Below are 21,147 nucleotides of genomic sequence, written 5' to 3'. Positions count from 1 at the left end.
CATGACGTCAACGAGCGTCAATTTCCGCTCCTCCGCTGCCGGCGTCACGTTTTTTTTAACCTGTTCCAGGGGATGTGTCTGGAGGAGCATGGCGTTACGGTGGAGGCACTGTTGGAGGTGGGCTACAGGCTCTACTCGTACGAGTTTACTAGAAACCATATGCTGTTTTAATGGAAGTTCTGCTACCTCGTTGCTCCGAGGAACTGGAACCGCGACTGGCTCGGGAAATGAGGTAAGCTTTCACCGGGCGGGCTTGCTGTCACCTCGACGAAAGGTCAACCAGTAACTGATCTTATTGAATGAGTTACAGCTGGTTTAGTGTAGCTATATTGGGCTTTAGTCCCGTTTATTTCTAGTTGTAGTAGCTAACTAAAACAATAATGTAATGAATGACATTGCTTTTCTGGGTATAATGTTAGCTAAAGATTTGTGTTAGTTTGACAAGGTTGTATTGCTAGCTGACAGTAACGTTAGCTGGTTTGTTATGTAGCTAAAGGTCAAGACACTGCATGCCACTTCAGGATTGCTATGTAACGATACTAAGTTTTGCACTTGATTTGTCTCACTAGGTGTTAACCCTATTAGGTTATCACTAGACAGAACTGTCAGTGGGTAGCCTGCATTGGTCAAGTCTAACATTATGTGGTTCACTGCCTAACTAGAAGGTCCTCTCAACTAGACCTCGGTGTAGTTAACTCTGGCTCCTCTCAACCAGACCTCGGTGTAGTTAACTCTGGCTCCTCTCAACCAGACCTCGGTGTAGTTAACTCTGGCTCCTCTCAAGTAGACCTCGGTGTAGTTAACTCTGGCTCCTCTCAACCAGACCTCGGTGTAGTTAACTCTGGCTCCTCTCAACTAGACCTCGGTGTAGTTGACTCTGGCTCCTCTCAACTAGACCTCGGTGTAGTTGACTCTGGCTCCTCTCAACTAGACCTCGGTGTAGTTGACTCTGGCTCCTCTCAACTAGACCTCGGTGTAGTTGACTCTGGCTCCTCTCAACTAGACCTCGGTGTAGTTGACTCTGGCTCCTCTCAACCAGACCTCGGTGTAGTTAACTCTGGCTCCTCTCAACTAGACCTCGGTGTAGTTAACTCTGGCTCCTCTCAACTAGACCTCGGTGTAGTTAACTCTGGCTCCTCTCAACCAGACCTCGGTGTAGTTAACTCTGGCTCCTCTCAACTAGACCTCGGTGTAGTTAACTCTGGCTCCTCTCAAGTAGACCTCGGTGTAGTTAACTCTGGCTCCTCTCAACTAGACCTCGGTGTAGTTAACTCTGGCTCCTCTCAAGTAGACCTCGGTGTAGTTAACTCTGGCTCCTCTCAAGTCGGTGTAGTTAACTCTGGCTCCTCTCAACTCGGTGTAGTTAACTCTGGCTCCTCTCAAGTCGGTGTAGTTAGCTGTCCTTCAAAAAACGGATTAAAAGCTTTAAATTCTCACCAGTCACCTGACTCGAAGGTTACATGTGCTCATGTTGTGGTGCTCAGGTTTATTAATTTGTGACATTGATTTCTTTCAGGGGCTGTCCTCAAGGACTGTACACACAACCTCACTAGGCAACTCTATTCTGACAAGGTGAGTCCGAGATTTTATGTGTTGTATGCTGTAGCTTGTTTAATGTGTTTGTGTGCCTTTTAATTTACACATGTTTTTCCCTGTAGGCACAAATCAAGGTTGCTTTACCCTACACCGAAGCCTTGCAAGAGGATACACAGCGATGCCAAGTTGAAGGACCCCTTCACTCTAGCCCAAAAAGACTTGAATCATTTGTACGACGATATCAAGAAGGTAAGTCATTTGAATGAGTCATCATTTAGTACGTTTTGAGATTGTTTTTCCGATGGAAAGTACGCTGTAAATTAGATGTATTATTGTGACCGAGCATGGTGGCGTTCTTATTTAGCTCACCAGACTATTGTTAGTGATTTTTCATAACATAACTGTGATATATTTGTATTTTCTGGGCTTCACAGGAACTTTTTGTGTCCAAATCAGAGCTGAAGTCCATATGTGACTACTATTTTGACGGGAAGGGCAAGGCTTTCCGACCCATGATAGTGGTGCTAATGGCCCGGGCCTGCAACAGTCACAGCAACCGAGACGGGTAAGACCTTATCCTGGGTGTAGCCTAGTCAACTTGGTAGGTAGGTTGTATGCATTACCAGGTATTTCACTTTTATTAACCTTGATTTAACTAGGCAAGTCAGTTTAGAACAAATTACTGGGGAACAGTGGGTTAACTGCCTTGTTCAGAGGAACAGTGGGTTAACTGCCTTGTTCAGAGGAACAGTGGGTTAACTGCCTTGTTCAGAGGCAGAACTACAGATTTTTATCTTGTCAGCTCGGGGATTCGATCCAGCAACCTTTCGGTTATTGGTCCAACGCTCTACCCACTAGGCTACCCTGCCACCTCTACACTCTACCCACTAGGCTACCCTGCCGCCTCTACACTCTAACCACTAGGCTAGTTTCACTAGGAAAAGAGAATGGAAGCTTGCGAGATCAGGATGGTCTCACGAGGCTACTAATGGGTTACAGGGAGACAGACCTGGGTGAGAATCTATGCTAAGGAAACGTATAGTACCCACACCAGGAACAACTTGGGTGTCTGGGGAGAATACACCGATTAGAAAAGGAAATCTGTTTTTGTTTAACGACTTTGTTACAGGAGACGGCTATTAGTCTAAATGAATCATGCATATACTATCACTGCAATAAACATTTCATCAATTAATTCAGGCTGCCCATCTTAGTGATGATGTGAACCAAGCTGTGAGAAAGGTATAACTGTGCTCGCTCTCTCTCTCTCTCTCCCATCCCTGTCTCTCTCTCTAGAGATCTGCTCCCAGGTCAGCGATCCATAGCTATGATCTCTGAGATGATCCACACTGCCAGCCTGGTTCACGACGACGTCATCGACGGCTCGGACAAGCGCAGGGGGAAGACCACTATCAACGAAGTGTGGGGCGAGAGAAAGGTTCGCTCAGTCCTCCGAACGGAGGGGGGGGGGGGGGGGGGGGGTTTGTCTGTTAGCAGTAGCCAATCCTGTTGTCATACACGCACGACACTAAGCTACTCAACTGCAACATATGCAATTATGTTATTGAGAGAGGGGAAAAATGGCCCCAAGTTCTCTTGAAGGTGCAATATTATCACTTTTCTGTAATGCATGTTATGACAAACTAATTCACCCTTTAGTAGAAGTAAGATAATGTGACTGACTGTGTTCTGTGTTCACTTATTCCCAGGCCATTTTAGCTGGAGACTTCATCCTCTCGGCAGCCTCCATGGCTCTGGCCCGTATCGGGAACAACACAGTGATGTCAGTCCTGTCTCAGGTCACGGAGGATCTGGTGCGAGGTAAGGACACACGAGTCGGTCTCGTGATGAGGTAGCCCTGCCCGCGACTTCAAAATCAAGTGTCAACCTCGGCGGTAAATGACCTCTTGGCGTAATGGTGTCCTAACTATAGTTTCTCCCATGGGAGACCTTGGTTCAGATCCTGCCTGTGACACGTTGCACAATACATGCAGTCCATTTCAGTTTCGGACACCTTTTGATTTGTATCTGTCTGTTACTGTATACCCATCAATCACCATTACCTGCTCCTTTACTATCTAGAGGTCGCGACGCTTCTGATTCTGTAAGGAGAAATGAGGAATTAATGTTTTTTTTTTTTGTTTTAAGATTACCAAAGTGTATAGGTCTCTCTCTCTCTCTCTCTCTCTCTCTCTCTCTCTCTCTCTCTCTGTCTCTCTGTCTCTCTGTCTCTCTGTCTCTCTGTCTCTCTGTCTCTCTGTCTCTCTGTCTCTCTGTCTCTCTGTCTCTCTGTCTCTCTGTCTCTCTGTCTCTCTGTCTCTCTGTCTCTCTGTCTCTCTGTCTCTCTGTCTCTGTTCTCATGAACATATTTGCTGATGTTCCAGGTGAATTCATGCAGCTGGGCTCCAAAGAGAACGAGAAGGAGAGATTCAAACACTACCTCGACAAGACGTTTAAGAAGACGGCCAGTCTCATCGCCAACAGTTGTAAAGCTGTATGTACGTTCCGTCTCCACACACATAATGCAGACTTCCAGGAAGTCTTCGGGGGCACTCCTGGGTTTGTGTTGACTGGGTTCTTGTCCATTTCAAGGTATCCATTCTAGTGAACTCCGATCCAAAGGTTCATGAAATAGCCTTTCAGTATGGGAGGAACGTTGGCATCGCCTTCCAGGTACATTTCTAATATTTAGTTTTATGCCTCTTGAATCAATGGGTGCCGGTTTTAATCATTTAATGTGCTTATTTTTCCTTTTTGTTTTGAGGAATGTATTTAACATTGACATGTGTAAGTTATTAGTGTGTGTGTGTCTGTGTGTGTGTGTGTGTGTGTGTCTGTCCTAGCTGGTGGATGATGTGCTTGACTTCACAGCGTGTGCCAGCCAACTAGGAAAGCCTTCAGCTACAGACCTCAAGCTGGGTCTGGCCACCGGCCCCGTCCTGTTTGCCTGCCAACAGGTGTGTGTGTGTGTGTGTGTGTGTGTGTCTAAGGTAGTGCACTATATAGGGCATAGGGTGCCATTTGGGATGTTGGCGTTTGACTCACTTGGTCACTGTCGAATTTTCAAATTTCTAGGTTGAATCACAGTGACTGTTCAATATACATTGAGTGTACAGAACATTAGGAACACCTAATATTGAGTTGCACCCCCCCCTTTTTGTCCTCAGAACAGCCTCAATTTGTCGGGGCGGGGGACTCTACAAGGTGTCGAAAGTGTTCCACAGGGATGCTGGCTCCATGTTGACTCCAATGCTTCCCACAGTTGTGTCAAGTTGACTGGATGTCATTCGTGGTGAACCATTCTTGATACACACGGGAAACTGTTGAGCGTAAAAAAAACAGCAGCGTTGCAGTTCTTGACACAAACTCGGTGTGCCTGGCACCTACTACCGTACTCTGTTCAAAAGCACGTCAATCTTTTGTCTCATGTCTCGAGGCTTAAACATCTTTCATTAACCTGTCTCCTGCCCTTCATCTACACTGATTGGATATAACAAATTACATCCAATAAGGGATCAGAGCTTTCACCTGGTCAGTCTGTCATGGAAAGAGCGTTCTTAATATTTTGTACCCTCAGTGTCGATTTATTAAGCCAGTATACTCCACTCAGTAACAATTGCTACTGTTTTCCAGGGAGTCCTGGCTTCACATAATGTCTGATTTGCGTTGTCTGTGACAGTGTGTCTTAACGCTCTCTCTCTCTCTCTAGTTTCCTGAGCTGCATGGTATGATCATGAGGCGGTTCAGCTCCAGTGGAGATGTCGCTCGTGCCTGGCAGTATGTCCAGGAGGTAAGACACATTTGGGGGGGTCGCTAGGTGGAGGGACGTCAGACACATTTGGGGGGGGTCGCTGGGTGGAGGGACGTCAGACACATTTGGGTGGTCGCTAGGTGGAGGGACGTCAGACACATTTGGGGGGGTCCCTAGGTGGAGGGACGTCAGACACATTTGGGGGGGGTCGCTAGGTGGAGGGACGTCAGACACATTTGGGGGGGGTCGCTAGGTGGAGGGACGTCAGACACATTTGGGGGGGGTCGCTAGGTGGAGGGACGTCAGACACATTTGGGGGGGGTCGCTAGGTGGAGGGACGTCAGGGACATTTGGGGGGGGGGGTCGCTAGGTGGAGGGACGTCAGGGACATTTGGGGGGGGGGGTCGCTAGGTGGAGGGACGTCAGGGACATTTGGGGGGGGGGGTCGCTAGGTGGAGGGACGTCAGGGACATTTGGGGGGGGGGGTCGCTAGGTGGAGGGACGTCAGGGACATTTGGGGGGGGGGGTCGCTAGGTGGAGGGACGTCAGGGACATTTGGGGGGGGGGGGTCGCTAGGTGGAGGGACGTCAGGGACATTTGGGGGGGGGGGTCGCTAGGTGGAGGGACGTCAGGGACATTTGGGGGGGGGGTCGCTAGGTGGAGGGACGTCAGGGACATTTGGGGGGGGGGTCGCTAGGTGGAGGGACGTCAGGGACATTTGGGGGGGGGTCGCTAGGTGGAGGGACGTCAGGGACATTTGGGGGGGGGTCGCTAGGTGGAGGGACGTCAGGGACATTTGGGGGGGGGTCGCTAGGTGGAGGGACGTCAGGGACATTTGGGGGGGGGGGGTCGCTAGGTGGAGGGACGTCAGGGACATTTGGGGGGGGGGGTCGCTAGGTGGAGGGACGTCAGGGACATTTGGGGGGGGGGGTCGCTAGGTGGAGGGACGTCAGGGACATTTGGGGGGGGGGGGTCGCTAGGTGGAGGGACGTCAGGGACATTTGGGGGGGGGGGTCGCTAGGTGGAGGGACGTCAGGGACATTTGGGGGGTGGGTCGCTAGGTGGAGGGACGTCAGAATATTAACGCGGTATAGAAATACTATTGGACCTATGATCATGTAGCAATTACAAGTGACCTGTTTAGAAAGCACTCTGACTCACCCTCCTGTTTGTCCTGCCCTCAGAGTGAGGGTGTGGATCAGACCAACTACCTGGCCCAGCACTACTGCCAAGAGGCTATCCGGCAGATCAGCTTGCTCAGGCCCTCTCTGGAGCGGGACGCCCTTATCAGGCTCACCCAGATGGTCCTTACCCGTGACAAGTGAGACCCCACTCGTCACTTCAGGCAGCTACTTGTACCTGTGAAAGGCCACCCCATTGGGGGGGGAGATGGTGATGGGTGGTTTCATCAGTGATATTCACAGTGGGTCCTGATGGAGCACTGTTTATGCAGTTTATTTTTTTTAAAGGTGGAACTAAACTGTGCAAACAGGTTCTTCAGGACTGAGTTCTGAGATGCACAGCTTCACATTACCTATGTCTTCTTCCTTTCCTCTGGGGAAAACACTTCTTTGTTCTGTGACCCCTTGTCACAGAACAAAGAATGTTATTGACGTCAGGGGGTTTTCAATGCCGGTCCTGCAGGAACCCCCCCCCCCCCCTCCCCGCCTGAAAAAAAGGTTTCTGAACCAACCCCCACCTTTTCTTCAAAGCGATTTTAAAATGGCATGTCAGTGAGGATTTGACACAGACCATCCAAGATCATTGTTAAAAACAATCACTGAATTATTTAATATTCACGGTGTACTGTAACTGCAACGCCCCCCCCCCCCACGTTGAACTGGCAGATTGTATTTGGTCATCAACGACAGTTGACATTGCTCTCAAGGTTTGGGACGGCATGGCCACTGCAGAGTCATTTTAATTCCACGATGAGACCGAAGATGTAGTATCATTGTGATATAGGGTGTGTGTGAAGACATTGCTCGAAGATCCGTCCGTACCGCACAAATGCCAAACTTTTGTCCTGGTGACTCGTACCAATTTAGAGATGCTTCCTGTAATCGAGGCCTTAACATCCAATCACTGTACTCAAATTAAAACACGTTTTATTTATTTTTGAAGTCAAGTCTCTCTCCTTTTTGTTTTCATTCTCAATCACCACACCACTAGGTTGTATATGTAGGAGAATGGTTTATTATAAAAGGCTGTACATACAAAAAAAAATTAACATATATATATACACATTAAGGGCGGAGCTTTGATATTGCTACCCATTGAGTTGGAACACTTGTCTGACTATAGCAAGGCATTAGCTGCTATATACTGAAGGGGTTAAACGCAGTGAACTTCCATGTTGATGGACAGGAAAGACGTATCATGTAGGAACTGGAACCTTTTTATCAAACCAATGAAAACACCAACCTGAATTGTCATGGATGGATCGATAGTCGAACGTAATTCCTAAGAGATGGAGGGGGAGGAGCCTACAGCCATAGATGAGTATGGACAAAATGGCCGGGGTCACTTTGGAACAATGAAAGAACTTAACCAGACCTGAGTTATGAAACCAAACCATTATGGGTTAAAAACTGACTGTTCTAAAGCGATGTGATCTAGGTTTTCTTTCTTTTGATCTATGTGAAGACAGATGTCATGTTGATCGCCATTATCACAGAATAGTAAAATGGCAACTTTTTTATTTTATTTTCAATAACACCATGACTAAACAGTTTTGAAAACTAAGCCCACGAAAACGGCATGAAGAACCATGGATCATAATACTGTTCACATTATGTACTTTGATCCCCAAAAAATACCTACAGATAAATCATTTAGTTCAGATTAGACATGTACAACGTTTCTTAAAATGGACGTGGAACTCTAAATAGTGAACTTTTACAAATGTACAAACTGGGGAGTCACGACATAATGGTGTTGCTTTTCACTGCGTTACCAGATGACAGAATTTATCATGTAAATGGAATATTCTTAAACAAATTAGAGCATTTTGAAAATAAAACCAAGTCGTCCCAGAATGCCTTTTGTGTCTAGACAATTTAAAAAGCCTAAATTCAATGTAAGTATTACAACAAAATGGAAGCATAATTAAAGAGGTTCTACATTTTTATTAGATTTTGCTTTACGCTTCAGGACTTCAGGAATGACTGAAATAAAAAGGTTTTGGCATAAAAATCAAAATAAGATTTAACATGTAATATCCAAAATGGATCAGGCTTCTGATAACTTTTGTAGTTTTTTGTTTGTTAAATCATAAAATAAAGTGTTTTAAATGAATTAATCAAATGCGTTATCTAAATATTGAACAATTTAGGCAACAGAGGCAGAATAGGGCAGTTTGAAGCTATGTGGCATGAAGTTTGAGACGTCCAGGGGATGACTGGCAGGATGGGCGAGGGGGTGGGTCTGACCAAGGGCGAGGTCATTCATGTTTGTTAAAATGTGTGTATGTAAATGTTGAGTTGTCTATAAGTTTTTGTATTGTCAAAAAAGTAAAATTAAGTAAATCAAACAGAATATTCTATAGGACATTCGCGTGTGTGTGTGTGTGGTAAGTAGCCTGCTTGAGATACTGCGATTGACATTCACTGAATTTACACTACAGACACCCAACAGGCTGCAGCTCACATTTCTATACAATTTAACAGAAAGTAGCACTTCCACTGAAGGTCTACACAAGATCGCCTAATGTTTACATAGGCATTACACATGCCGTCTGACAGACATCGTCTCCATATAGCATACATACTACTCGTGATGCACTCATAAAGACATTAATACTTCATAAGTGCATGAGAAATGTGTAGTTCAGTAGATGAATAGTTGGGTCAGATGTTATGTCGTGCAAATGTAAACAGGAAGAACGCGTAAAAGGCAGGATGTCCTTCAGCTAACGTTACCCTGGTCTCAAAGGAGGTCGGTGTCACCTTAATTGGGTAGAATGGGCGTGTGGTAATGGCTGGAGCGGAATCAGTGGAACGGGATCAAACACATGGTTTTCGGACGCCATTACATTTGCTCCGTTCCAGCTATTGTTATGAGCCCGTCGTTCCCCTCAGCTGCCTCCACTGCCTGGTCTTTGAAAACATCCCTACATCACAGCCCTTGTGAGTACATCATCAGCCTTGTCCTATTCATTCATTATATACTTTATGCCCCCCAACCCACCCACCCACAACACCACCAACAAAATAAAGTAAATAGATATTTTGTATTTTGATTTATTTGCAATTAGTAAGAGACCAAACATTCTGTCATATCCAAAAGCACTTCCCTATGCTTCGCAAGGTCAGACGTCTGTAGTAGAAGCACAATAGAGTGCAGTAGGGTCCCTCCAGTCAGCTTAGTGCATGACGGACTCTACGTAGTTGCCGGGGAACAGGCCCGTGACTCCGCTACTGATTCCCTCGAACCAGCCATCATCGTTCTTCTTAATGATGTAGATGATGGCTCCCTCCATGAAGCTCAGCTCATCGTTTTTATCCGCAGTGTAGTCGTAGATGGCCACCACTGGAGAGAGGAGAGAGGAGGGGAAAATCGTCAGAGGGAGAGAGAGATACTTAGCAAACTGGATTAGGATGCAACGGGTAAGAAATAGTTGCCTGAAGATTTAACAAATTTACTGAGTGTCAAAATGTGCTTAAGTAGTTGACTGGTTCAGCTTAGTTTAAATAAATCTGTGTGAATTGTATGGTAGGAAGGAGAAGTGAAATAGAGTGGTGTCGGTATTGAGCCTTGAGGAACACCTTTCTGCATGTAGCTCTTGGGCGCCCACTGGGGGTCTCCATCAGCATACGAGTCACTGTACTGAACTACAGCCGCTTCCTCTTCCTCGTAGTCAACTGGTGGCGGTGGAGGAGGGGGAGGAGCTTCATCAAACATGGGCAGGTCATCGGGCGGAGGAGGGGGAGGCGGAGTTGGGGTGTCCGCAACTGCCAAATGGCGATGAGGTAAAGGAAGGGGAGAGAGAATGAGATTAGGAACGCAGCCTGAAACTGGGAGAAACAGTACAATAGTACATTACATTTGGGCTTCGCATGCCACCAAGCCCAACAGTAGAGAAAACCACGCAAAAACCATGCAATCGCGAGAAGAGCAACATGCAGTGGTGTTTGCATGCCAGGCACCGATGGTTAGTCGGTCAAGGACCAAATAAAATGCATGACAGCGAGTTGTCGGCATGCAGATTTTTTATTTTTTTGACCTTTCTTGATTTTGACCTGAGATTCGTTCCTCCAGGTCACTTGTTCAAGTCACTTGTTAAGAGATGTCATTTGGTTACACGCGTCTTTGCCACCAGGGTAATGCTGCACTTGTTTTGAACATTCTATTTCCATTGTCTTCCCATTACATTTTAATTCTCGTCTGGTGTTTATTGTACAAGTACCATTATACAGTTGGCACGGCAGTAGAGAACTTGTGACTATCCTAGAGGGTATTGCAGCTCTATAACCATGAACACACACGGGTCCAATCCCAAATCGACCCTTAAACCATATGCACCTTATGCACTTGTGGAGATATGAGAGGATTTGATTGGAATAAGCAATATGGTGATACTTCCACCTAGCCTATCAGAGTACAAGGTGGAGCTACCACCAGATTGCCTGTACCTGTAAAATCTTCTAAAGATCTCCGCAAGTGCGCAGGGTGTAGGGCTGAGAGCACCATTTGGAAGTGGCCCATCCAGAGCTGCAACTAGTTTCAGTAGAGGGCAGCAGAGAACCCTGTCCTCCTATCAGTCATGTTCCAAAGTAACAACCCTGCTCCAATTTTATATGACACCTTGTGACCCAAGTCCAAGGAAAAACATTTTTCAGGGAAGATTTCGTAACACTTTGCTTCTGTAAATTATTAAAGAATAATTCCTACAAATGAGTACAACGTAATAAACTGCAGCCTGAACAGTCGGTACGGACCTCTGAATCAGACTCTACATTTGTAAACGTGAATCTGATCGTGGAGGCTTACCTGCATAAATCACACATGACCATTTCTGTATTGTACCAAAGGGGAATAAGAGCTCAGATATTCCCAAGGTTGTTGTTAATCAGAGGATGATATGCCATAATGCCATCAACACCCAGGGTACTAAGATGAGTGTGGTTCTGTTTTACTCTTTCGACTGGAAATGACAGCCATAAAATGGTGTTACTTTAATTCTGCCAGTAGCATAAATCTGTTTAACACAGACATAAATCTGTTTAGCAATAGCAGGCTAAGCTTCTTTAGAGTTACATGAAAGCATGCAGACTATTTATCTGTTGATCACACAGTACACACAATATGTTTACATATGTTTAGTCCTTCAATATGGTTTAGTCCTTCAATATGGTTTAGTCCTTCAATATGTTTAGACCTGTTTAGTCCTTCAATATGTTTAGTCCTTCAATATGGTTTAGTCCTTCAATATGTTTAGTCCTTCAATATGTTTAGTCCTTCAATATGTTTAGTCCTTCAATATGTTTAGTCCTGTTTAGTCCTTCAATATGTTTAGTCCTTCAATATGTTTAGTCCTGTTTAGTCCTTCAATAGGTTTAGTCCTTCAATATGTTTAGACCTTCAATATGTTTAGTCCTGTTTAGTCCTTCAATATGTTTAGTCCTTCAATATGTTTAGTCCTGTTTAGTCCTGTTTAGTCCTTCTATGTTTAGACCTTCAATATGTTTAGTCCTGTTTAGTCCTTCAATATGTTTAGACCTTCAATATGTTTAGTCCTGTTTAGTCCTTCAATATGTTTAGTCCTTCAATATGTTTAGTCCTTCAATATGTTTAGTCCTTCAATATGTTTAGACCTTCAATATGTTTAGTCCTGTTTAGTCCTGTTTAGTCCTTCAATATGTTTAGTCCTTCAATATGTTTAGTCCTTCAATATGTTTAGACCTTCAATATGTTTAGTCCTGTTTAGTCCTTCAATATGTTTAGTCTTGTTTAGTCCTTCAATATGTTTAGACCTTCAATATGTTTAGTCCTGTTTAGTCCTTCAATATGTTTAGTCCTTCAATATGTTTAGTCCTTCAATATGTTTAGTCCTTCAATATGTTTAGTCCTTCAATATGTTTAGTCCTGTTTAGTCCTTCCATATGTTTAGTCCTGTTTAGTCCTTCCATATGTTTAGTCCTTCAATATGTTTAGTCCTTCAATATGTTTAGTCCTGTTTAGTCCTTCAATATGTTTAGTCCTTCAATATGTTTAGTCCTGTTTAGTCCTTCAATATGTTTAGTCCTGTTTAGTCCTTCAATATATTGCGTACTTCAATATGTTTAGTCCTGTTTCGTCCTTCAATATGTTTAGTCCTTCAATATGTTTAGTCCTGTTTAGTCCTTCAATATGTTTAGTCCTGTTTAGTCCTTCCATATGTTTAGTCCTTCAATATGTTTAGTCCTGTTTAGTCCTTCAATATGTTTAGTCCTGTTTAGTCCTTCCAAATGTTTAGTCCTTCAATATGTTTAGTCCTGTTTAGTCCTTCAATATGTTTAGTCCTTCAATATATTTAGTCCTGTTTAGTTCTTCAATATGTTTAGTCCTTCAATATGTTTAGTCCTTCAATATGTTTAGTCCTGTTTAGTCCTTCAATAAGTTTAGTCCTTCAATATGTTTAGTCCTTCCATATGTTTAGTCCTGTTTAGACCTTCAATATGTTTAGTCCTGTTTAGTCCTTCAATATGTTTAGACCTTCAATATGTTTAGTCCTTCAATATGTTTAGACCTTCAATATGTTTAGTCCTTCAATATGTTTAGACCTTCAATATGTTTAGTCCTTCAATATGTTTAGTCCTTCAATATGTTTAGTCCTGTTTAGTCCTTCAATATGTTTAGACCTTCAATATGTTTAGACCTTCAATATGTTTAGTCCTGTTTAGTCCTGTTTAGTCCTTCAATATGTTTAGTCCTTCAATATGTTTAGACCTTCAATATGTTTAGACCTTCAATATGTTTAGACCTTCAATATGTTTAGTCCTGTTTAGTCCTTCAATATGTTTAGTCCTTCAATATGTTTAGTCCTTCAATATGTTTAGTCCTGTTTAGTCCTTCCATATGTTTAGTCCTGTTTAGTCCTTCCATATGTTTAGTCCTTCAATATGTTTAGTCCTTCAATATGTTTAGTCCTGTTTAGACCTTCAATATGTTTAGACCTTCAATATGTTTAGTCCTGTTTAGTCCTTCAATATGTTTAGTCCTTCAATATGTTTAGACCTTCAATATGTTTAGTCCTTCAATATGTTTAGACCTTCAATATGTTTAGACCTTCAATATGTTTAGTCCTGTTTAGTCCTTCAATATGTTTAGTCCTTCAATATGTTTAGACCTTCAATATGTTTAGTCCTTCAATATGTTTAGTCCTTCAATATGTTTAGTCCTTCAATATGTTTAGTCCTTCAATATGTTTAGTCCTGTTTAGTCCTTCAATATGTTTAGTCCTTCAATATGTTTAGACCTTCAATATGTTTAGTCCTTCAATATGTTTAGACCTTCAATATGTTTAGTCCTTCAATATGTTTAGTCCTGTTTAGACCTTCAATATGTTTAGTCCTTCAATATGTTTAGACCTTCAATATGTTTAGTCCTTCAATATGTTTAGTCCTGTTTAGACCTTCAATATGTTTAGTCCTTCAATATGTTTAGTCCTTCAATATGTTTAGTCCTTCAATATGTTTAGTCCTTCAATATGTTTAGTCCTTCAATATGTTTAGTCCTGTTTAGTCCTTCAATATGTTTAGTCCTTCAATATGTTTAGTCCTGTTTAGTCCTTCAATATGTTTAGTCCTTCAATATGTTTAGACCTTCAATATGTTTAGTCCTTCAATATGTTTAGTCCTTCAATATGTTTAGTCCTGTTTAGTCCTTCAATATGTTTAGTCCTTCAATATGTTTAGTCCTGTTTAGTCCTTCAATATGTTTAGTCCTTCAATATGTTTAGTCCTTCAATATGTTTAGTCCTTCAATATGTTTAGTCCTTCAATATGTTTAGTCCTGTTTAGTCCTTCAATATGTTTAGTCCTGTTTAGTCCTTCAATATGTTTAGTCCTGTTTAGTCCTTCAATATGTTTAGTCCTTCAATATGTTTAGTCCTTCAATATGTTTAGTCCTTCAATATGTTTAGTCCTGTTTAGTCCTGTTTAGTCCTTCAATATGTTTAGTCCTGTTTAGTCCTTCAATATGTTTAGTCCTGTTTAGTCCTTCAATATGTTTAGTCCTGTTTAGTCCTGTTTAGTCCTTCAATATGTTTAGTCCTGTTTAGTCCTGTTTAGTCCTTCAATATGTTTAGTCCTGTTTAGTCCTGTTTAGTCCTGTTTAGTCCTTCAATATGTTTAGTCCTGTTTAGTCCTGTTTAGTCCTTCAATATGTTTAGTCCTTCAATATGTTTAGACCTTCAATATGTTTAGTCCTTCAATATGTTTAGTCCTTCAATATGTTTAGTCCTTCAATATGTTTAGTCCTTCAATATGTTTAGTCCTGTTTAGTCCTTCAATATGTTTAGTCCTGTTTAGTCCTTCAATATGTTTAGACCTTCAATATGTTTAGTCCTTCAATATGTTTAGTCCTTCAATATGTTTAGTCCTGTTTAGTCCTTCAATATGTTTAGTCCTGTTTAGTCCTTCAATATGTTTAGACCTTCAATATGTTTAGTCCTTCAATATGTTTAGTCCTTCAATATGTTTAGTCCTGTTTAGTCCTTCAATATGTTTAGTCCTGTTTAGTCCTTCAATATGTTTAGACCTTCAATATGTTTAGTCCTTCAATATGTTTAGTCCTTCAATATGTTTAGTCCTGTTTAGTCCTTCAATATGTTTAGTCCTGTTTAGTCCTTCAATATGTTTAGACCTTCAATATGTTTAGTCCTTCAATATGTTTAGTCCTTCAATATGTTTAGTCCTGTTTAGTCCTTCAATATGTTTAGTCCTGTTTAGTCCTTCAATATGTTTAGACCTTCAATATGTTTAGTCCTTCAATATGTTTAGTCCTTCAATATGTTTAGTCCTTTTAGTCAATATGTTTAGTCCTTTTAGTCCTTCAATATGTTTAGACCTTCAATATGTTTAGACCTTCAATATGTTTAGTCCTTCAATATGTTTAGTCCTGTTTAGTCCTTCAATATGTTTAGTCCTTCAATATGTTTAGTCCTGTTTAGTCCTGTTTAGTCCTTCAATATGTTTAGTCCTTCAATATGTTTAGTCCTTCAATATGTTTAGACCTTTTAGTCCTGTTTAGTGTTTAGTCCTTCAATATGTTTAGTCCTTTTAGTCCTGTTTAGTCCTTCAATATGTTTAGTCCTTCAATATGTTTAGACCTTCAATATGTTTAGTCCTTCAATATGTTTAGTCCTGTTTAGTCCTTCAATATGTTTAGACCTTCAATATGTTTAGTCCTTTTAGTCAATATGTTTAGTCCTGTTTAGTCCTTCAATATGTTTAGTCCTTCAATATGTTTAGTCCTTCAATATGTTTAGTCCTTCAATATGTTTAGACCTTCAATATGTTTAGTCCTGTTTAGTCCTTCAATATGTTTAGTCAATATGTTTAGTCTTCAATATGTTTAGTCCTTCAATATGTTTAGTCCTGTTTAGTCCTTCAATATGTTTAGTCCTGTTTAGTCCTTCAATATGTTTAGTCCTTCAATATGTTTAGTCCTGTTTAGTCCTTCAATATGTTTAGTCCTGTTTAGTCCTTCAATATGTTTAGACCTTCAATAGGTTTAGTCCTTCAATATGTTTAGTCCTTCAATATGTTTAGTCCTGTTTAGTCCTTCAATATGTTTAGTCCTGTTTAGTCCTTCAATATGTTTAGTCCTGTTTAGTCCTGTTTAGTCCTTCAATATGTTTAGTCCTGTTTAGTCCTGTTTAGTCCTTCAATATGTTTAGTCCTGTTTAGTCCTGTTTAGTCCTGTTTAGTCCTTCAATATGTTTAGTCCTGTTTAGTCCTGTTTAGTCCTTCAATATGTTTAGTCCTTCAATATGTTTAGTCCTGTTTAGTCCTTCAATATGTTTAGTCCTGTTTAGTCCTTCAATATGTTTAGTCCTGTTTAGTCCTTCAATATGTTTAGTCCTTCAATATGTTTAGTCCTTCAATATGTTTAGTCCTTCAATATGTTTAGTCCTTCAATATGTTTAGTCCTGTTTAGTCCTTCAAATATGTTTAGTCCTTCAATATGTTTAGTCCTTCAATATGTTTAGTCCTTCAATATGTTTAGTCCTTCAATATGTTTAGTCCTGTTTAGTCCTTCAATATGTTTAGTCCTTCAATATGTTTAGTCCTTCAATATGTTTAGTCCTGTTTAGTCCTGTTTAGTCCTGTTTAGTCCTGTTTAGTCCTGTTTAGTCCTTCAATATGTTTAGTCCTGTTTAGTCCTTCAATATGTTTAGTCCTGTTTAGTCCTTCAATATGTTTAGTCCTTCAATATGTTTAGTCCTTCAATATGTTTAGTCCTGTTTAGTCCTGTTTAGTCCTGTTTAGTCCTGTTTAGTCCTGTTTAGTCCTTCAATATGTTTAGTCCTTCAATATGTTTAGTCCTGTTTAGTCCTTCAATATGTTAGAATATGTTTAGTCCTGTTTAGTCCTTCAATATGTTTAGTCCTTCAATATGTTTAGAATATGTTTAGTCCTTCAATATGTTTAGTCCTTCAATATGTTTAGTCCTTCACCTTCAGTTTAGTCCTTCAATATGTTTAGACCTTCAATATGTTTAGACCTTCAATATGTGCCGCTCATTCTGTGATTTGTTTTGTGGGTGAAATTATACCACACAGCGCCTTCGACAGACCACTTGACTTTTTCCACATTTTGTTACATTACAACCTTATTCTAAAATTGATTACATGTTTGTTTTTTTGCAATGTAAACACAATAACCCCATAATGACAAAGTGAAAACTGGTTTGAGTAATGTTTGCAAAATAAAAACAGAAATACCTCATTTACATAAGTATTAAGACCCCTTTGCTATGAGACTTGAAATTGAGCTCAGGTACATCCTGTTTCAGTTGATCATCCTAGAGATGTTTCTACAACTTGATTGGAGTCCAACTGTGATAAATTAAATTGATTGGATATGATTTGGAAAGGCCCACACCTGTCTGTCTATATAAGGTCCCACAGTTGACGGTGCATGTCAGAGCAAAAACCAAGCCATGAGGTCAAAGGAATTGTCCGTAGAGCTCAGAGACAGGATTGTGTCGAGCCACAGATCTGGGGAAGGGTATCAAAAACAAATGTCTGCAGCATTGAAGGTCCCCAAGAACACAGTGGCCTCCATCATTCTTAAATGGAAGAAGTTTAGAACCACCAAGACTCTTCCTAGAGCTGGCCGCATGGCCAAACTGAGCAATCGGGGGAGAAGGGCCTTGGTCAGGGAGGTGACCAAGAACCCAATGGTCACTCTTACAGAGCTTTAGAGCTCCTCTGTGGAGATGGGAGAACCTTCCAGTTGGACAACCATCTCTGCAGCACTCCAACAATCAGGCCTTTATGGTAGAGTGGCCAGACAGAAGCCTCTCCTCAGTAAAAGGCACATGACAGCCCACTTGGAGTCTGCCAAAAGGCACCTAAAGGACTCTCAGAACATGACAAACAAGATTATCTGGTCTGATGAAACCAAGATTGAACTCTTTGGCCTGAATGCCAAGTGTCACGTCTGGAGGAAACCTGGCACCATCCCTACGGTGAATCATGGTGGTGGCAGCATCATGCTGTGAGGATGTTTTTCAGTGGCAGGGACTGGGAGACTAGTCAGGATCGAGGCAAAGATGAACGAAGCAAAGTACAGAGAGATCCTTGATGAAAACCTGCTCCAGAGTGACTCGATGCTGTAATCGCTTTAACAAACCTGAGAAAGCTTGAGAGGATCTGCAGAGAAGAATTGGAGAAACACCCCATATAAATCAAATCAAATGTATTTATATAGCTCTTCGTACATCAGCTGATATCTCAAAGTGCTGTACAGAAACCCAGCCTAAAACCCCAAACAGCAAGCAATGCAGGTGTAGAAGCACGGTGGCTAGGAAAAACTCCTTAGAAAGGCCAAAACCTAGGAAGAAACCTAGAGAGGAACCAGGCTATGAGGGGTGGTCAGTCCTCTTCTGGCTGTGCCACGCTTGTAGCGTCATACCCAAGAAGACTCGAGGCTGTAATCACTGCAAATGTGCTTCAACAAAATACTGAGTAAAGGGTCTGAATACTTATGTAAATGTGATATTTCAGGTTTTGTTTATTTCATAAATGAGCAAAAAATGTAAAAACATTTTTTTTTGCTTTGTCATTATGGGGTATTGTGATGTCATTATGGGGTATTGTATACATTCTCCTGAATAATCTTGGAATGGAGCCACTTTTTACAGTATTTGTCCTCAGTATCTGCATAGCGGAGAAAGCAATGGGTGTCAATGGCAATAAGCATCTGTCTGAGAATACTATTCATTAACACAGACAATAGATAAGAGCTGTCTACTGCACAGGACAGACAGATGGGCAGGACAGACAGACAGGCAGGACAGTTGAGTGAACAGGCACAAAGCATGCTGTGTGTGATTGACAGATGGGGGTTGTTCTACTCAGATTTATGGGAAAAGGGTGAGTGATCGATCTGGGGAACAGGGAGAGTGATCTGGGGAACAGAGAGAGTGATCTGGGGAACAGAGAGAGTGTGTGCTGGGCCTGTGGACTTACTGTTCTCCTGCACCCTGGCCACAAAGCCTGTCAGAGGTATCTGTGGAGTCAGCTGGGGCATGGGGGGAGGAGGGGCAGCTATAGCCACGGGAAGCCCCCCCACACATACCGAACGAAAGAGAGAAATCAAGGATATAAAGTAGACAGAGAGGACAGAGAGAAGGACGAGAGAAACAGATATCAGTCACCAATAGAGGAAAATATTATCCCGACCCAAGTCAACAGGAAACAGAGTACCCCGACCCAAGTCAACAGGAAACAGAGTGCCCCTACCCAAGTCAACAGGAAACAGAGTACCCCGACACAAGTCAACAGGAAACAGAGTACCCCAACCCAAGTCAACAGGAAACAGAGTAACCCAACCCAAGTCAACAGGAAACAGAGTACCCCTACACAAGTCAACAGGAAACAGAGTACTCCGACCCAAGTCAACAGGAAACAGAGTGCCTCTACCCAAGTCAATGCAATACTATCATTGCAAGAATTAAGAGACACACACATTGCAAGGTTAGTCATGAGTTTTGTGCACTTCTACAAGGAAATTAGTTTAATATGTAATGTGTACAAATCTATGCTTGTGGTTTTTAGTTCAGGGAGGCCAGAGACTGAGTCCAGGTTTCCCAAGGTATTTGATTGTTGTACAGACTGAGGGATTATACAGAGATTAGGTTTGATTGTTGTACAGACTGAGGGATTATACAGAGATTAGGTTTGATTGTTGTACAGACTGAGGGATTATACAGAGATTAGGTTTGATTGTTGTACAGACTGAGGGATTATACAGAGATTAGGTTTGATTGTTGTACAGACTGAGGGATTATACAGAGATTAGGTTTGATTGTTGTACAGACTGAGGGATTATACAGAGATTAGGTTTGATTATTGTCACGTTGCCAGTTCCTGCTCCTAATCCTAATCTGAATGAGATGATTGTAGCGTCGCTGTACAGCTGTCTGCAACCCTACTGCCCCTGGCTTTCAATGAACCGAGTTACGTTCACAAACCGTGGCGTGAAGAGTGCCACCCATAGAAATATAATCAATGAGGCCTTCAAACCTCTAATCCTGGCCATTTGACTGGACAACTCATGGGTACACTCACAATGGCTGCCGGTCCACCCAGTATGTCATCATTGACTCTATTTCTATGGTGCCACCATTTTAAAATAAACAGCTGACCTTAGAGATGGTCAGGGTCAAGTAACTCATCACAGCAGGGGTCCCTCTAGCTACAGTAGCATGTTGCAATTGTCCGCACTGATGTCTAAATGCATATTTTGTCTAATCATAGACGGCTTGATGTTTCTGTCTGAAATTAAATAAAAAATGTATTTTTTATTTTTTACATGAATAGATAAGATAGGGGCCAATATTTAATCTTTTCAAATTCCACCCCTAGAAAGGCTACTGCTAATGCTGTTTTAAAATGGCTGTTAATCTACAGGCTTGAGGTCAACCCCATGTCTAAATCAGGATCTTTTACTGAAGGAAGCGCGCCATGCCGTTATAAATGCTTGGATAAGTGGTTCATTAGCAGCTGCAGAAACTCTTATAAATGCTTGGATAAGTGGTTCATTAGCAGTTGCAGAAACTCTTATAAATGCTTGGATAAGTGGTTCATTAGCAGCTGCAGAAACTCTTATAAATGCTTGGATAAGTGGTTCATTAGCAGCTGCAGAAACTCTTATATATGCTTGGATAAGTGGTTCATTAGCAGTTGCAGAAACTCTTATAAATGCTTGGATAAGTGGTTCATTAGCAGTTGCAGAAACTCTTATAAATGCTTGGATAAGTGGTTCATTAGCAGCTGCAGAAACTCTTATATATGCTTGGATAAGTGGTTCATTAGCAGTTGCAGAAACTCTTATAAATGCTTGGATAAGTGGTTCATTAGCAGTTGCAGAAACTCTTATATATGCTTGGATAAGTGGTTCATTAGCAGTTGCAGAAACTCTTATATATGCTTGGATAAGTGGTTCATTAGCAGCTGCAGAAACTCTTATATATGCTTGGATAAGTGGTTCATTAGCAGCTGCAGAAACTCTTATATATGCTTGGATAAGTGGTTCATTAGCAGTTGCAGAAACTCTTATAAATGCTTGGATAAGTGGTTCATTAGCAGTTGCAGAAACTCTTATAAATGCTTGGATAAGTGGTTCATTAGCAGCTGCAGAAACTCT

At 41.8% G+C, this 21,147-nt stretch overlaps 2 protein-coding genes across 2 annotated transcripts; one reads left to right on the top strand and one right to left on the bottom strand.

Moving 5' to 3' along the window:
• Positions 1-56: 56 nt before the first annotated feature.
• Positions 57-6,666, top strand: LOC139399186 (all trans-polyprenyl-diphosphate synthase PDSS1-like). The gene is made up of 11 exons (XM_071144702.1): positions 57-232; positions 1,517-1,572; positions 1,659-1,785; positions 1,971-2,101; positions 2,833-2,974; positions 3,246-3,357; positions 3,921-4,030; positions 4,129-4,209; positions 4,380-4,493; positions 5,246-5,326; positions 6,472-6,666. Exons 1-11 carry the CDS (start codon positions 89-91, stop codon positions 6,610-6,612), a joined length of 1,239 nt encoding a protein of 412 aa, XP_071000803.1. The 5' UTR covers positions 57-88; the 3' UTR covers positions 6,613-6,666.
• A 2,209-nt stretch (positions 6,667-8,875) lies between these two features.
• LOC139399184 (abl interactor 1-like) lies at positions 8,876-19,425 on the bottom strand. The gene is made up of 3 exons (XM_071144699.1): positions 18,969-19,425; positions 10,054-10,239; positions 8,876-9,817 (listed from the first exon to the last, which is right to left on the bottom strand). The coding sequence occupies exons 1-3, from the start codon at positions 19,027-19,029 to the stop codon at positions 9,651-9,653; spliced, it is 414 nt and encodes a 137-aa protein (XP_071000800.1). The 5' UTR covers positions 19,030-19,425; the 3' UTR covers positions 8,876-9,650.
• Positions 19,426-21,147: the final 1,722 nt, after the last annotated feature.

Source organism: Oncorhynchus clarkii, unplaced genomic scaffold (assembly GCF_045791955.1).
Source record: "Oncorhynchus clarkii lewisi isolate Uvic-CL-2024 unplaced genomic scaffold, UVic_Ocla_1.0 unplaced_contig_1372_pilon_pilon, whole genome shotgun sequence".
Lineage (NCBI taxonomy): Eukaryota > Metazoa > Chordata > Actinopteri > Salmoniformes > Salmonidae > Oncorhynchus > Oncorhynchus clarkii.
The sequence above is the reverse complement of the archived record's forward strand: the minus strand, read 5'-3'. Positions and strand labels throughout refer to the sequence as shown.

Excerpts from the sequence above, each read along its gene's own strand:
- LOC139399184 (XM_071144699.1), bottom strand. The coding sequence starts at position 19,029 with ATGCCCCAGCTGACTCCACAGATACCTCTGACAGGCTTTGTGGCCAGG. Across the intron at positions 10,240-18,968 it reads GGCCAGGGTGCAGGAGAACA|TTGCGGACACCCCAACTCCG; the intron begins GTAAGTCCACAG and ends GCCATTTGGCAG. Across the intron at positions 9,818-10,053 it reads CAAGAGCTACATGCAGAAAG|TGGTGGCCATCTACGACTAC; the intron begins GTGTTCCTCAAG and ends TCCTCTCTCCAG.
- LOC139399186 (XM_071144702.1), top strand. The coding sequence starts at position 89 with ATGGCGTTACGGTGGAGGCACTGTTGGAGGTGGGCTACAGGCTCTACT. Across the intron at positions 2,102-2,832 it reads AGTCACAGCAACCGAGACGG|AGATCTGCTCCCAGGTCAGC; the intron begins GTAAGACCTTAT and ends CTCTCTCTCTAG. Across the intron at positions 4,210-4,379 it reads ACGTTGGCATCGCCTTCCAG|CTGGTGGATGATGTGCTTGA; the intron begins GTACATTTCTAA and ends TGTCTGTCCTAG.